This window comes from Poecilia latipinna, unplaced genomic scaffold (assembly GCF_001443285.1).
Source record: "Poecilia latipinna isolate Pla-1442-1.1 unplaced genomic scaffold, P_latipinna-1.0 Scaffold1624, whole genome shotgun sequence".
Taxonomy (NCBI): domain Eukaryota; kingdom Metazoa; phylum Chordata; class Actinopteri; order Cyprinodontiformes; family Poeciliidae; genus Poecilia; species Poecilia latipinna.
The window spans coordinates 59,153-75,609 of NW_015114240.1; the positions used below are offsets into that span (position 1 = coordinate 59,153).

Here is a 16,457-nt window from a genome sequence, read left to right on the forward strand (position 1 = left end):
ACTGTCAGCTGCTCATCTTTGTTGTGTCATTTAACCATCTCCGTCTCCGCTCCCCGCTCCACCACCACCACCTTCCTTCGCTCGCTCTCCCCCCTCCACTCTCCACCTGACACTCCTCCCACCCCCCCACCCCACTCGCCATGCAAAGAAGCGCATGAATATTTTACATATCTGCCTCTCTGCACGCCCTCCGTCTCCACTCCATGCGACTAATTCTCAGACCGTCTGAATTTGCATCTTCCTCTCACTTTTTTTTTTTTACCCTCCCTTTTACGCTCACACACATGCACAACTACACGCAACGGCTGATGAAAAGCCGGTGCCACGCAACAGCAGCCAGGAAGTCGACAGACGGTTACCATAGCGACCTTGTATAGATGTGTTTTTTTTTGTTGTTGTTTTTTTCCCATTGCATCTTTTATTACCTTTTTTTTTAATGATGCCATTGACGGTCCCAGCTGCAGTAGTCCTGTCTGTCTGCTCCAATCAGCTGCTGCGTTTTGCTTCGGGTGTAGCTGATGTCCCTGGGTGTCGGTGGAGCGGCACCGGGGTTTGTGTGTGTGTGTGTGTGTGTGTGTGTGTGTGTGTGTGTGTGTGTGTGTGTGTGAACTCGAGTTAAAGTGGATTCCTCTGACCAAAACCCGATTTCAGTTCCATTGCCTCCTGGTTTTGCTGCTGTGTTGGAACAACCTGCAGGATGTTTCTTCCTTTTAAAATCCACATGTTGGTAGTAAAGCGTCACTAACCATTTCATCATTTCTCTCTTTACCTTCCCACCCTCTGTCCCCCGCCCCTTTCACCAGCTGAGGAACCTGGTAGATATGTGCATCAACCCCGACCCAGAGAAGAGGCCGGACATCGCTTACGTGTACGGCATCGCCAAACACATGCAGAGTGTCACACAGGGCTGCTAAGCCCGGAGTCGCACACTACACCCTGCAGAACTCCTCCACTCATCCACTCCTGCCTTTCATGTTGGACTCCTAACACCACTTTTGCCCTTTACAAAAACAAAAAAAAAACTTTCCTCCAGAGTTTAGCTCCTGGTGATACCTGGTACATGAAGCTGATTTTTTTTACCGCCAGGGCAAAGTTTATGAAACAGACCAGAGTCAGTGATCTAGATGTTCTTCTCTCAGTAGGTAGATTTTCAATTTTAGGATTTGAATTTCAACTTTTCTTTTGTTAAGGTTGAACAATTGTCTCAGCTTGTGTTTGCTGGCATCCATCCTGCAGCTGTGACTATCATTTACCTCAGTCGGTGACATTAGTTGGTAGAAATAGTGACTTTTCAGACCCTTTCAACAACTTCTCATGTGTTTTCAGTGGTTTGCAACGTTCTGAACAGTATTGCATCGCGAAACAAAAATAATATTCTTCTATGCAGGCTGTACATATCGGTGCCCCCAGATCATAATTTGTGCCATGCACACGTTCCCAAACTCCTTTCCACTTGTCACATTATAACCACAAACTTTAGAGTATTTTACTGTAACTTTATGTGATAAAGAAACAAAACTAGAGTAAGGAAACAGATGAACAGTTAATTTAGCAATTATGTCTTTACGTTGGTCAGTTGCATAAAATCCCAATAAGATGCACGAAAGCAGGGGTGTCCAAGGCGACACAGAGTCATTTTGTGCGACCATAATACAAAAAATGGCACAAATTAGATTTTTCTACATGAGGTTGGACAAAATCGTAAAGTTTGCAATTATGTGATGCCGTTAAAAAACATTCAGATGAATTCAATATTTTTTTATGGAATGTATAACAACCATGTCTTTCTCTTTTATTTAAACTTTATAGTAAACAGGACAGCAGACATCCAGTGACTTTTACTTGAGCTAGTAAACTCGGATAAATAAAGCAGTTCGTTCTGAACCCGTATGTTGTTATTGTTGGTGCTCAACATAAATCCAAAGATATTAGAGATAAACATTAGTTTTATTAGTACCGATAAAAAGGAAACATTTAGCAAAAAAAGGCCCTGAAGTAAAACAACAGACAAATTTTGTGACCCTCAGTTACGTTTAAACTGACCGTTTGGACCCACAGTGAAAAGTTTGGACACCTCTGCACTAAAGTTTGTATTTATAATGCAAAGTTCAAAGCTTATGAATACTTTTGAAAGGCCCAATAAATATTATAAGCCCAGAAAGATGAGAGTTAGGACAGGCCCAACTAAAGGTCATTATGTTCTCTGCAAGAACAAGTATCAAGTAAAAGGTTCTGCCCAGCTGTCAAAAACATCCATCTGTTGTCTGTACACACCTTTCCTTGCAAAATGGTGGGACTCCGCTGCCTAGCTCCAGAGGTCACATCCTGGAAAGGATGCAGGGCAACACAGACACACACCGGACAAAAGACCACACACACACACACACACACACTCATCCCTAGGAACAATTTAGAGAGACCAATTAGCCTAACAGTGACGTTTCTGGACTGTGGGAGAATCCCAGAAAACCCTGAGAACCCAGACATGCCTGGGGAGAACAATTGATGCATAAAGACAGCAGACTGGGATTCAAACCCAGAACCTCCTTTCTGCAAGGTAGTGGAGCCGCATGTCCAAAAAAAACCCAAAAAGCTGCAAAAACTCCCAAACCATGTCTCTGTTCTTGCAGAGTGTGAGGCCTGAGCACCGAACCCTTTCTGCTCACAAAAACAATTATGGAAAATATATTTATCTATTTTTTTTTTATTATTTTATTTTTTTAGAAAATTTGTTAAGTGGAGAAGGTCGACAGTTAGAAAATAGTTGGCAAAAAAAAAGCCATATTAGCTTTAAATATGTAAAAAAAATTCAGACAACGCTTTCCTGCACGGTGTAAAAAGCTGAGAAACTCTTAAAATTCCGGTGGAGATTTGTTTTCACTGAGTGACAGCAGCAAATCTGAAACAAAGCAGAGCAACTGATGGTTGATATGTTGTTGTGTTGCACTTTTTTACCCTGGCAAAGCAAGGCTGGCAGGGTTATGTCAAATGAATGTATTAGAAAAGGAAGAATCATTTACAGGATAGACTAGAGACGCGCTTGGGGGAGAACACGGGCAAATGTCTCCACAACACTTTGAATGTTAGTCATTTTGACACCTTTGTGTTGTCTGAAAACTTCACAATGTCTCTTTTGACAGCCCCCATAGTCGCTGGAGCTGTAACAAAAGCAGTTTTATATCTGCTGTTTACCCTTCCCGTGACACCATGTTTTCTTCTTAGCTCAGCTCCAGCGAGGTACAAAGTGTCACGTTGCTCTGGGTCTGTAAAAGTCACAAAGAAAACATTCAGAACATGAAATAAAGTGTCGTCCTTCATCCAGGGTCCAGCAGACACATCTGACCCTCCGTACAGGTGGTCAAGTTCAAGGCAGCCTCCTTAGTATTGCAGCGTTTTTCTCTCTTATGCTACAAATAAGAGATGTCTGTCAAGCCGTCCGTGTTGGGAAGACACCGCAGCGTGCCTAAATTGAGTTCTCAGTCAGAGTATCAGAGGAAACGCAAACATTATCATCGATCTATGTGAAAGTATATTTTATTGACCATGTATAGACCCCTGTTTAAAGGAAAAAGCCATTATGGGATGTTTACTCTTCATACCAAAGACGAACTGGGTTCTTGGGATGGATTACTGGTTAGTACGTGTCTTTTGTTCCAGTTTCATGGTTTACACCAGTGTTTCATAAAAAGCTAGCACTGACTGTAACTGGTTTACATTTCAATAATGAAACCGTTCTGAAGGTAAATCTATAGTGATTAATAACACTATTGTAGTGTGTAATAAACCCCCCAGTAACACTGTTAATCCCCTGTTTCCTTAACATCTAATGCATCATATGTGTGTTATATACAGAATCGAAACTTACATGTGCAAGAAGAGAAAGGTTGGAAAACAAGTATGTTAATAATGTGTTTATAGTTACAGAAAGAGATTTACAGCAAATACAGTGTTTGCTAGTTGTGTTTTGAATATATATATATATATATATATATATATATAATATGGATTTAGGCTCTTTTCTATGACTTTTTTATTATAAAACCGTTTCTTCCCCTCAGCTACAGTCTTGATAATGTTCTACTAATGAGTATCCAGATAGCACCAAAATGTTTCAGTATTCTCTAGTATTTGTCTGGGACTTGTTGCTTTGATGTTCGTCTTTGAAAGTTTGGTTTTGGTGGGTTGTTTTGTTTTAATTTGGCAAATCAACATTGAAACTAAAGTCCTAAAGCTGACTCTGCAGCGCCTTCAGGAGGCAGGCTTTGATATTTCCTGGATGCATAATTAATTAAGGCCTTTTACTGTATGTAAATTCACATAAAGTGCATTTACTTTGAAATATGAAGCATATTATATATAGGAAATTGAGCTCTATCTGTGCAGATTTTACCTACAAAGGTGGAGTTTTCTTTTCTTTCCAAAGAAGATGAAATTCTGAGTTGCTTTACGGATTTTGGTATTTTTATTTGTAACTGTTGCCTGACTGTGCCTTTTTAGCTTTCGTCCGTTTTCTTCTGCATGCCCACTGAAGTTGTTTTTGAAGAGTCCAGAAAGTAAAAATAAAAACATTGGCGATATTTATTGTCTTGGTAGCTTTAGTTGCTTTGTCAGCATTTCATGACAAATGAAATTCACATATCACAAATGCAATGTATGCAAATTAAAAATGAATAAAGCTTTAACATTTTTGTGGACATTGAGCTGAGACTTGTTTTCTTTGTTGGTGTGATAATCCATAATGTGGCTGAATAAAGCAATAAAACAATGTTTAAGGACAGAACATGTCATATTTTCTATCAGCTCCTGGATATTCAGGGTTACTGTCAGGTTCTGTTAAGTAGTGACTTTCATGATTCTACAAATCCAACTTTTCATTTGTCTGCTGTTCTGTGGAGACAGTTATGTTCCTGTTTTAAAGTTCATCATATTATCTAGAAACGTTTAGATGTACCAGCACTACTTCCTGTTTCCCTTCGGTGTAAATATGTTAGACGCTCATTTCACCCCAGCAGCTCAGATTTTAAAGTCACATGCTTGTAAATCACATCTAAAATGTTATGTCAACAGTTTAGCTTTGAATTTAGCATTTGTTTTGTTAAAGGATTGAGATGAATGGACACCTGCCTCTACTGTTCGCTCACCGAATCAACAGGAAGCTGTATTTCTACTCCATTTGTTGAAGAAACCACAGGTAGTTTAATTGTCTGTAGTTTTACATTCATTCCTTTGTTGGTGTTTTGTGTTTGTGCAGGTGCATAATGTGCTCAGTTAGACTGCACTGTGTATTTCACAAAGGTGGGATTACTGTTTAAATATTCACTGATGTTTTCATTTAAATACCTTTCTACATCATTTGTCATCCACCAAATGGTTTTAAACAACTATTGTACCTACCATCCATCCATCCATCCATCCATCCATCCATCCATCCATCCATCCATTTTCTAACAGTCTTCTCCCTAGTGGGGTCAGGAGGGTTTCTGGTGCCCATCTCCAGCGAACGTTTCAGGCGAGAGGCGAGGTCACCCTGGACAGGTCGCAGCAACTATTGTACATCGAATCTAATTTAAATGCTGTTGAGGCATCTTTGAATCAGCTTCAGTCCTACTGAGTTCATTCCTGCCATCAAATATAGTGAATCTGATAAACCAGAAATAAAATTCAGCTTTTGGTAGAGCTTTCCTCGTTTACATCCTTTAGATATATCCAGCACTATAAAAAGGTATCAGTCAGAAGAAGAGTACAAAACAATTATCCTGGAGCATTAGATACAAAAACTGGATGTTTCTCCAAAACTGACTGGATATGAAACGGCAACTCTGAGGGATGGGCAAGAATTTCAGACTGTTTGTGTTCAACATGAAATCTTGTTTTCTCTAAATATCTGCTCTAAGGAATAGGAGTGGGGTTTTTTGTTTATTGTTCTTTAGAAAACATGAAGGTTTTGGTAAAATCCCCCAAAGCAGTGTGTCAGAATGTGTTCTGGTCAGATGAAGTTGAATGTTTGGGTCACAGAAAGCATCATATATCCACAGTAAAACATGGTAGTGGCAGGATCGTACTGTGGGGGAAACCTGAGAAGCACTGTGGATGAGAAACTTTTACAAGGTAGAGTTAGCAAACATAGCCAAGTAACTCCTCACTGAATGCTGAATTTCGATAACTCCTCATTGTAAAGTTTATTTGGCTAAAGATATGTAGGTTGCATGCAAAATGCGACCACTTAACAACAGGAAGCAGACTTGTTTTCTCGCTGTTCTGTTTCATACAGGAAATATTCTCGTAGCGTCTTCTGAAGTTTCTGATGAAGAATCTGCTGCCATGTTCGGTGGGTTATCACGATCAGTCAGTGAAGTTTACTGATAAGCAGGTGTTGCTGAGTTAACAAACATTTAATTAAAGCCGAATAAAGTTGTGGATGAAGAAAAACATTTACAGGGCCAGATGTTCAGCATGTTGGTGTTATAATGATTGGGGCAGCTTCTAAACCACAGGAGCTGCTGCCCTCCATCCTGTAAACTTCTTTAGAATATTTTAAATGCACCCTTAAAAAAAATCAACAAATAGGTGAATTTTATGCAAAATATTATTAGATATGTTCCACCAAAATAATCTGCTTTTGTGCCAAAGTTTTTTTTTTTTGTTTTTATTTCCTCATTATGATTGAAGTGGAATATTTACAGGTTAAAACGGTGAAAGAATTTGATTCAAAGAAAACCCACTAAATGAAGAGCACATTGTTTTATTTGATATTTTTAAGAAATAAAATTTGTACATATTCCAAAAGTCACACATGTAATATAAATCTGAAAACAAACGCCAAATGTAATGCATACATTGTTCTTAGATAAAGAGAATATAAAAGACACCCGAGGATTTGATTTTACACCTGCAGAAAGAGAGAAACAAAGAGAAACCACAGCGATAAGCAACATATGCATCTAACAGCAGATGGATGCATTTAGTAACAACCGCAGCTGTAGACACCTGTAAACATCTGAATAAAAAAAATACATATATTATAAAACATTAAAATCAAAATCCAGGAAATTTTGCCGTGAATGTTTTGAATTTCTTCAAAATCGTCTCCAACTGAACTTGAGATTCAAGCTCAGACAGTAAACGATGCGTCGGTCTTCAGCGCCACGGTGTCTTCATATGTAAGCCTCTACATAATGTTTAGAAAGATATTTATTTATTAACACAGAGCACAACAAACAGGAAATATGACAAAACGGTATAAAAGAATTTCCTCAGTTAAAAATCTGGTTAATTAGAAAGTACCGTATCTGCATCACAACAGGAAATTATAAAAATTTAAAATTATTTCTTAGTAAAATCAAAACTCTACTTTCATTTTCTAATAAAATAAAATATAAATTATATTGCCCCAAGTCGTAACAACTTGAGTGAAACATATTGTCATCGTTGTTATGACGATGTAGTTATAAAATAAAATCTTTTTTTAGAGGATTTGTTGCTGAAGAAAACTTACTCGCTGTTGATGTGAGCTTAACTTCTTCTCTAGTAACACTGTGGAGAAAAACAGTTTAGATTATTTTTTGATAAATGATTAATATGTAACAGTGTTATAATGTAAGATTTGAATAAGTAAATTGTCTTGTACCGTTTTGATTTCTTTTGCTTTTTGATGAAGACTGCCAGACGCGGTGCTACGAGTATGATGATGAGTCTGATGAGGATGAAGATCAAAATGCCATTAAGAGCTTTGTTGTTGTCTGCATGAAGCAAATAAAACATGAGTTACGCTACGCAGTGATTTGTTTTTATCAGTGTGTGAAGTTCTTCACACTGTGTTGTAGTTATAGAGCAACACGTACAGCGAGTGGAAACCTTTGCTGTTTCAGCTTCACTCTCATGCTTCCCATTGAAGGCAACCACCTATAAACAGAGAAATACTCTTCAAGGGTCAGATAGTTCAGAGAAAAGGAGAATTATCCTGAGAATGTAAAAAGGTTGAACACAAACCTGGACTGTGTAGGACGTCAGGTAGTTCAGATCCCCGATTTCAAAAAGACACTCATCAGTTTCCACAACTTCTCTGTTGCCACTGAGACGAACGATGTAAACTTTCTTCGGTCCTTTAAATCCACCGACTGGCGGGGAGCAACTTACTCTGATCACATTATTCTTTATGAGACGGACTTTCAGTTGCTGAACTTTATCTGGTACTGATGCAAGAAAAAAGAAGAGACTTTTTAAAATCATGGATACATTTAAGACTTATTTTAAGAATCTGTAAAAGCATAGAAAAAATTCTGTCATTTTAAAAAAACTCAAGAATAATTTTAATTAATTTGACACTTGATTATAAAACGTCTTCGTGTCTGTCAATATATTCCTAAATGTTTAATGTTTACCCTACGTTTCAGAACAACCACAGAACCAAAATATAGTAAGATAAATAAATGGTTAAATAAATTGAAATATATATATATATATATATATATATATATATATATATATATATATATATATATATATATATATATATATATATATATATATATTGACAATGAAATGAAATAAAGAAGGGGCATTAAAACTGGAAGCCTAAAAACACAGAAAATCCAAAGTTTAGATTTTTTAAATTTAATTAGATAAATTGTATTTTTTGTAAGGGGATATCTGTAGGATTATCCATTATTTTATTTTATTAAGCCAAATAAACTGAAATAAGAAAACTCTGCCAGAAAGTTTTAGTTGTAAAAACAATTTAACCATAATTACACAAAATGTTTTCTTAAGGGAAGTGAAACAACAGAAAATGTCATTTATTTTTTGTTAAGCATTGAAGAAAGAAAAACTACTTTATTGATTTTATAGAAAGTCATAAACATCTTTATATACACATGGTAAATGTTCATCTGACGTCTTCAGTGAAGCTGAGATTCACTGAAGACATTTATATCAATTATTTATATCAAATTGCTCTCACCTCCGGAATTTGTTCGTACTCTGAATGCTAGTCCTTGGGAAACTTTCTTGTTGTTATAGGTGGGGTAGATTTCAACATCATAGTCGGTGAATCTTTTAAATTCGTAAGTTGTACATATTCCTCCACGAGGCTGTCGGACTGTCTTAGCATGTTTTTTTGCATCTGGTTGAGTAACAGCAGGTCAGAAGAAAGACACTTTAGCTGACCAAATACAACTAAATTTGTAAAAAAAAATGTAGGGTGCATACATTTGTCCAATGGGAAATTAAAACCAAATTATTTGACGTTGACTCAGTTGATTTGTCTTACAGAGAATGAAAGATCTAGCTTAACTATTGACTACATTTTTATTTGTTACTCGAAACGTATAACAAAGAGTTAGCAGTAAAAATGTTTTTGAGAAACAAAATTATAAGAAAGTTTTTACTCACCTCCATCAACTTCCTGAGTGCTGCAGGTGTAGGAAAGTTTCTCTAGATTAGGAAGAACGGCTCCGCAGTTCTCACTGGTTGTTTGCCACCACCCCACAGTTAAACTTTCATTGTCATATGTATCACTGATAACCATTGTAAAATCTGTTGGAAAACAGCAAAAACTCCTGTATTTATTGTTCTTCAACCCAAAACCATGTTTGGATTAAAGTTATTTCATTTCAAAGACAGTAATCAGCAGCTCACCACAGGCGATGTTGACCTGAACAGCTGGAGTTTTCTTGTTGATGGACACGTTGTTGTTCTTGATCAGACCAGTGCAGCTGTAATCTGTAAACGGCTCCAAATTAGAGAGCAGAATGGAGTCTCCAACCTTTCCACTTTCTGAGGAAACAGAGAATTTAATATCGGCTATTAGTACATTTGCTTTTTGCTCCAAATTTAGTGACATTCAGAAGAGATTTACAGAGAACACAAGTGCTATTATAATCATCGTTATGCACATATTTCTATGTTTCTAATCACATCTCTTCTTCTGGTCGTTCCACTCACCTGAGCAGGTGTACTCAATGCTGAGATTCTTACAGTTTGGAGGCAGTTTTGTTTCTATCTCTGCAGGAAGGCGGTTGTGTTGAGTCTGATTCATCTCATTTGGGTTTATGTAATCTAGAAAAAGAAACAAATATTTTAATCCAACCATTTTAGTTTTTAGAAAGGGTTTCCAAACTGCAGTCCAGGGGCCATTTGTGGACTCTGGATTGCTTGTGTGCGGCCCCGACTGCCTGATACAAGTTTGGCCCAAAAGCAAAGATGATTGATGTAGATGCAGGATTCTGTTTGTTAATTAAATTAGAATCTACTTATAATATCCTCATAAAGTATTCATCTGTGAAATTAAATGAAATGCTTTTTACTTTTTATTTAATTTCAAATGAAATAAAACCACATCTTTCCACCGACCTTCACACACCGAAATCTGCTTTTTCATTTATTTGATTAAAATGATCAAAATGTAAGATAACGTTAGCACAAATATTGTTTTTATTGCAGATCACAGGCTAATTTTTTAATTTATTTTATCAATTGATCGCAGGGTAATTTGCATGACCAAACATGGATCATGCAAAACAGTTTTTTTGGATCTACAACAATTTACACATCTCCTAAAAGATATCTGTTTGTTTTCTGTTTTATTTTATTACAACTGCAAACTTTAAAAAGTGCAATATAACAATATAATTGTTACAAAATATTTTTTGATTTTTGATAACACTAAAGTTACCTAATTCTAAAGCTGGGTCTGATCTTTCGTACGTACCAGCAGGAATGTATCGGGTCAGGCTAAATGAGGAGTCGTTGCAGTTATCTTGATAAAAACTGACAGTGAAGTTTGAGCAGATGTCGTCTTCAGCCAGTTTGAAACCAAAGGTCCCGTTTCTGAACTGTTGGGTTTGGTTTGGTGCAGAAACCGAGGAGTTGATGTTCCAGCCGCTGTGGTAGCAGACGTGTCCCGGGATGCAGGGGCTGTTTGTGACGTCTTGTTCATCTGAGGCACGTCAGTCATGTTTCTCAGAGTTGTGCACCAAATAAAGTAAAGTAACATTATAGGAGTGGCAGAAGTTTTTGTACTTACTCATGTTGAGTGTTTTTGCTTTTCCTCCAGAGCCGCTGCAGGATATTTCTGTACCGTTATTGTCAAGCATCGTGACCTTATGCTCATATTCAGTGCAGGGCTTCAGATGTTGGATTTCATGCGTTGGGTTTTTACTAGATGAAGAAACGTTTACGATCTTCTCAGTTGTTGGACTTCCTTCCTCACCAACGCTTATCGTGTAGCGACCAGTGGGGAAACTGGTCATTTTAAACTGGAAGCCAAACCGGATCGCCCTGACACTGTAGGAACCTGCTCAGCAAATCATAAAGAAATTCAATTTAGTTTAAAGAGGAAGATACAAAAATGTCTCCTTCCTATTAGATGTATTTTAAAATTGGTTTAAAAACTCAACCTTTTTGGTGTTTTAGTCAAATACTCACACTGTGGAGACGCGGCGCTTGGCTCAGCTGTGAGAAGAGGAGGAGAAAATGTAACGGCATTAAAATGTTTTAAAATAACTTTGTCATACTTTCTTGGGTCATTTCTCTCTAGCATTTATCACCTAAACTCAACACTAAGTTAATTTTTATTTGCCTGAATCTGAATATATTAGTCCCAATTTAAAATAAAAGAAGAATTTAATTTAATTTAATTTAATTTAATTGGAAAATCCTGAAGATAAAACCTGTTTTTGAGGAGACATGGTGCTCAATATGTAGAACATTAATTAAATACAGACAATTAAAACAATATTAAATTAACCTACAAATTAAATAAAAACCCACTAGAATAGAGCGTAAGATTAAGATTTAAGAAAGTAATTTAAGACGGATTTAAGAAAAACTCCTAAACTTCATTTTAACAGTTTTAAAAAATAAAATCTGGTTCAAAATGGAAACCCTTTAATAAAGCAAGTAAATATATTTTAGGAAATTTTATAATTATTTTTAAATCATATGCTCTCAATTGATTATTTTGCTTATTTTGCTTATTTTGATGCATTTATTTCTGAATTAAACAGATTTATTAAATATAAAAAAATAATTTACTGTTATTAGTAACTATTAGTATTATTAGAAAACGTTTTAGCGAAAACATACATTTTAGTTTGTTTTTACAACTTTATCTGTTCAGTAGAAGAAAACTAAAACTTTGGTCGCCGTTATTGTGACAGGTGTGTGCGGTTACACGGGTGTATTTAGAAAAAAAAAATGTTAGAAAAAAAATAACATTTATTTTATATTCAAGTTATTTTTGCATGTATTCTAATAATATGGGAGCCTTTGCAAAAATGTGTTTTAATTTAAATTCCTTTAGTTATGATGGTCTTAAGTGTTATAATTAATTCAAGTTGTTAAATAATATAAATAATTCTGAATCACTTTGAGAAAAAGGATCATACTTACATTTGGCTAAACAGATAATCGTGGTTAAGACCAGCAGAAGGCGGGAAGCACCACGATCAGCCATGTCCAGAAACAACCTGCATATGAAACAATAAGAGGAGCTGCAGCTTCTTAATGCAGTAGAAGAGAAGAGACCTCCACCCCCATTGACAGGAAGAGATTGTTCTTTTTTTTGTTCTTTTCTTTGCAAGAAACTTCAAGTTGATGGAAACAAAAGCAGCTTTTAATCAGATCAGATAACGAATCAACAGATGAAGAAGGAAGATCTGATAGTTTCTCTGCTATGCTTGGTTTTCTGATAAATCATTGTGTCTGTTCACCCTGTGAGGTTTACATCTGCAGACTCTGACGAGCCAAAGGTCAAAATGAGATGATTTTGAACAAGAATTATAATCTATCAATAATGATTTACAGTATTTACTTTTCTGCTCTCAGACACTGCAGAAAGATGGAGGAACAAAGAGTGATATCTGGTATCACAGAACTCAAAGGTCTTTACATTTCAGTAGAAAAAACCAGATGTAATTAATGAACGGTTGATCTGGTTCCAAAATTTAAATTTTCACTTTGCTCAGCTTGTAGGTTTGTAACTTAACCTACATAATCTGGAAAAATAACCTGTCAGTATCAGAAAGTTTGCATTAGATTATAGAAAGATTCAGTAAATCTGATCTGAATGAGTCACATTTTTTAGGTGCCTAAAATGTGACTTTAAGCTGCAATTTGACTTGAAATTGAACCTTTTTAGATCTTACAAGTTAAATGAAAAAGTTTTCAGTCATGGTCAAATTAAAAGAAAAATCTTTTCCAAGACAAAAATTAATATTTTTCTAGTGCAGAGAGAAGTAACCTGCCAATACGCAACTTTGTGTTCATATCTCATTTAATATGTCATAAATGAATGAGACAAAGATTTGACCTCAGAAAATCCCCAAACTCTCAAAGATCTGTTATAAAAAGAAAAAGGCTGACTACTCGGTTTATTTTTGATCAGAGTAAAAATCCCATCTCTCAACAGCAGGATGTTAAGACCTGCCTCATCCAGGGGATTATTATTATTATTATTATTATTATTATTATTATTATTATTATTATTATTAATTAACTCACAGCATAAATTACATTTTTTTTCTCATTGAATGTTACATTAAAGTGCATGGCAGAGTTCCTGTCATCTAAACTGACAGGCTGGAGAAGGAAGAGTTAATCAGAGAAGCAGAAAGGATGTTTATGTTTATATTTAAATACTTTTATTATCCACAATATCCAAGTTAACGTCAGTCTGCAGGTCAATGCGTAACAGAGGTGTCCAAACGTTTTTGCCACAAATACCAGATCAAGTTGAAAGTACTTGGAGTTAAAAAAAAATAAAAATAAACAATTGTTTTAATTTGCTCAACATGAAATAATTTAATGAAACATAAATGAAAATGTAAATCATTGCTTTTAATTCTTTGGGATGATTTTCTTTTAAACCTCGAATAAACTTCCAGCTTATATTCAGCTGTAAAAACAGGATTAGGGTCACTATCTCTCTTATTTATTTATTTGTCGTTTGTTTTGTTTGTTTTTTGTTTAGAAAAACTCGTTGTGTTTATCCAGGTTTAATAAGCGAATAAATGTCAATGGATGTTTGTGATTCTGTTTACATTGAAATTAACATAGAAACAAAAAGTAAATGTTAAAAGTACAGACTTTTACAACACAGTATTAAGGTAATACACTTTACAGCAGATTCAAATACTTTTCAGTAGGTCAGTATTTCTGCAACAAAAAGCAGCCAATCCAGGACCGCCATTTATTCTCCTTGGTGCTGATTGGCTGAACCTCAAGGAGAAGAGACGATGGAGACTGTATCTGTTAGCTTCTGTGGTAGTGCTAAGACAGTTTCCTCTGTGTGAGTTAATAAATATTAAGTTATGTTTAGAGTTTGAACCAGGACCTTGTAGAGGAGTTTTCAGGTATTCACAGATTTCATCTATTTGTGGTTTTATGTAACTTGTTGCAAAATTTCTCAGCACCGAATATGAGCTAAACCATTTTATTACTGAGTTTTGAGTTATTTGTCTGCTAAGATGGATTCCTACACCTCTACAGAAAATAAGGACATTAAAATATCATCTAGTGAAACATGAGAGGATAATTAAATAATTAGAAAAAAACTATCACTCCTTTAAAACTAAATCATTAGAATAATCCTAAAATGTCTTCATGCCTGGCTTTGTAATTGGTAAGAAGAAAATTGTTTTTTTATATTTAATAACTGAAAATGGCATGAAGCTTTTTGTAAATTTCTTCACGAACTTGTTGATTGAGTGTCATTGAATATATTTATTTACTTTTGTTCAAAGCAAAGACTTTGGTCTGCAGCAGCAGGATAATAAAACCGTTCAGATCTCCAATATCCTCTTTGCTGTGTGTAATAAATACATCTGACACAAGAGGGAACAACTCTCACCTAGTAAATGAGGAAGTTTCTCATGGAAAAGCTCCTTATAGCTGAATACTGCTTTGCTGTGATGGTGCTAACAGGAAATCTTTTTTTTTTAAACCTCAAGTAATAATTTCTGGTTGTTTGCTTGTTAATGACTTGTGTGACTGTAGTTTTAAGTAGGCCTGCCTGCCTGCCTGCCCGCCAATAAAACCAAATGTTTCTTCAGAAATTGATACAGCTAAACAGCACATAACTGAAGTGCAGTTAAAATTATACCAGGCACGTACTGGGGTAGACTTTGACTAAGCCATTCTAACCAAGGATTATGCTTGACTTTAAAATAAACAGGAAAAAGTAAATCATTTCAAACNAAAATGTAACGGCATTAAAATGTTTTAAAATAACTTTGTCATACTTTCTTGGGTCATTTCTCTCTAGCATTTATCACCTAAACTCAACACTAAGTTAATTTTTATTTGCCTGAATCTGAATATATTAGTCCCAATTTAAAATAAAAGAAGAATTTAATTTAATTTAATTTAATTTAATTGGAAAATCCTGAAGATAAAACCTGTTTTTGAGGAGACATGGTGCTCAATATGTAGAACATTAATTAAATACAGACAATTAAAACAATATTAAATTCACCTACAAATTAAATAAAAATCTACCAGAATAGAGCATAAGATTAAGATTTAAGAAAGTAATTTAAGAGGGATTTAAGAAAAACTCCTAAACTTCATTTTAACAGTTTTAAAAAATAAAATCTGGTTCAAAATGGAAACCCTTTAATAAAGCAAGTAAATATATTTTAGGAAATTTTATAATTATTTTTAAATCATATGCTCTCAATTGATTATTTTGCTTATTTTGATATATTTACTCCTGAGTTCAACAGATTTATTAAATATAAAAAAATAATAATTTACTGTTATTAGTAACTATATTAGTATTATTAGAAAACGTTTTAGCGAAAACACATTTTAGTTTGTTTTTACAACTTTATCTGTTCAGTAGAAGAAAACTAAAACTTTGGTCGCCGTTATTGTGACAGGTGTGTGCGGTTATACGGGTGTATTTAGAAAAAAAAAATGTTAGAAAAAAAATAACATTTATTTTATATTCAAGTTATTTTTGCATGTATTCTAATAATATGGGAGCCTTTGCAAAAATGTGTTTTAATTTAAATTTCTTTAGTTATGAAGGTCTTTACCATTTTAATTATAAAGCTATACATCGGAGCCGAGTTATAATTAACACTTTGCTATAATTCAAGTTGTTAAATAATATAAATAATTCTGAATCACTTTGAGAAAAAGGATCATACTTACATTTGGCTAAACAGATAATCGTGGTTAAGACCAGCAGAAGGCGGGAAGCACCACGATCAGCCATGTCCAGAAACAACCTGCATATGAAACAATAAGAGGAGCTGCAGCTTCTTAATGCAGTAGAAGAGAAGAGACCTCCACCCCCATTGACAGGAAGAGATTGTTCTTTTTTTTGTTCTTTTCTTTGCAAGAAACTTCAAGTTGATGGAAACAAAAGCAGCTTTTAATCAGATCAGATAACGAATCAACAGATGAAGAAGGAAGATCTGATAGTTTCTCTGCTATGCTTGGTTTTCTGATAA

At 35.1% G+C, this 16,457-nt stretch overlaps 2 protein-coding genes across 4 annotated transcripts in view; one reads left to right on the plus strand and one right to left on the minus strand.

Annotated features, from left to right (window-relative positions):
- The window catches only part of nek7 (NIMA-related kinase 7), a 55,914-nt gene extending 53,106 nt beyond the window's left edge, over window positions 1-2,808 (plus strand). The window contains exon 9 of the mRNA XM_015059386.1: window positions 804-2,808. Within this exon, the coding sequence (XP_014914872.1) occupies window positions 804-914 (111 nt within the window). The 3' untranslated portion in view covers window positions 915-2,808. The remainder of the gene's footprint in view (window positions 1-803) is intronic.
- A 3,918-nt stretch (window positions 2,809-6,726) lies between these two features.
- Window positions 6,727-16,262, minus strand: LOC106964106 (receptor-type tyrosine-protein phosphatase C-like). 3 transcript variants are annotated; one of them, XM_015059384.1, is made up of 13 exons: window positions 16,156-16,262; window positions 11,425-11,451; window positions 11,024-11,293; window positions 10,709-10,936; window positions 9,943-10,056; window positions 9,637-9,774; window positions 9,391-9,534; window positions 8,960-9,121; window positions 7,990-8,192; window positions 7,842-7,902; window positions 7,628-7,739; window positions 7,496-7,533; window positions 6,727-7,168 (listed from the first exon to the last, which is right to left on the minus strand). In XM_015059384.1, the coding sequence occupies exons 1-13, from the start codon at window positions 16,217-16,219 to the stop codon at window positions 7,155-7,157; spliced, it is 1,575 nt and encodes a 524-aa protein (XP_014914870.1). In that variant the 5' UTR covers window positions 16,220-16,262; the 3' UTR covers window positions 6,727-7,154. The 3 variants fall into 3 exon arrangements, with proteins under 3 accessions (XP_014914870.1, XP_014914869.1, XP_014914871.1); XM_015059383.1 differs by lacking the exon at window positions 16,156-16,262 and adding an exon at window positions 12,391-12,497; XM_015059385.1 differs by lacking the exons at window positions 8,960-9,121; window positions 16,156-16,262 and adding an exon at window positions 12,391-12,497.
- Between the last annotated feature and the right edge of the window lie 195 nt (window positions 16,263-16,457).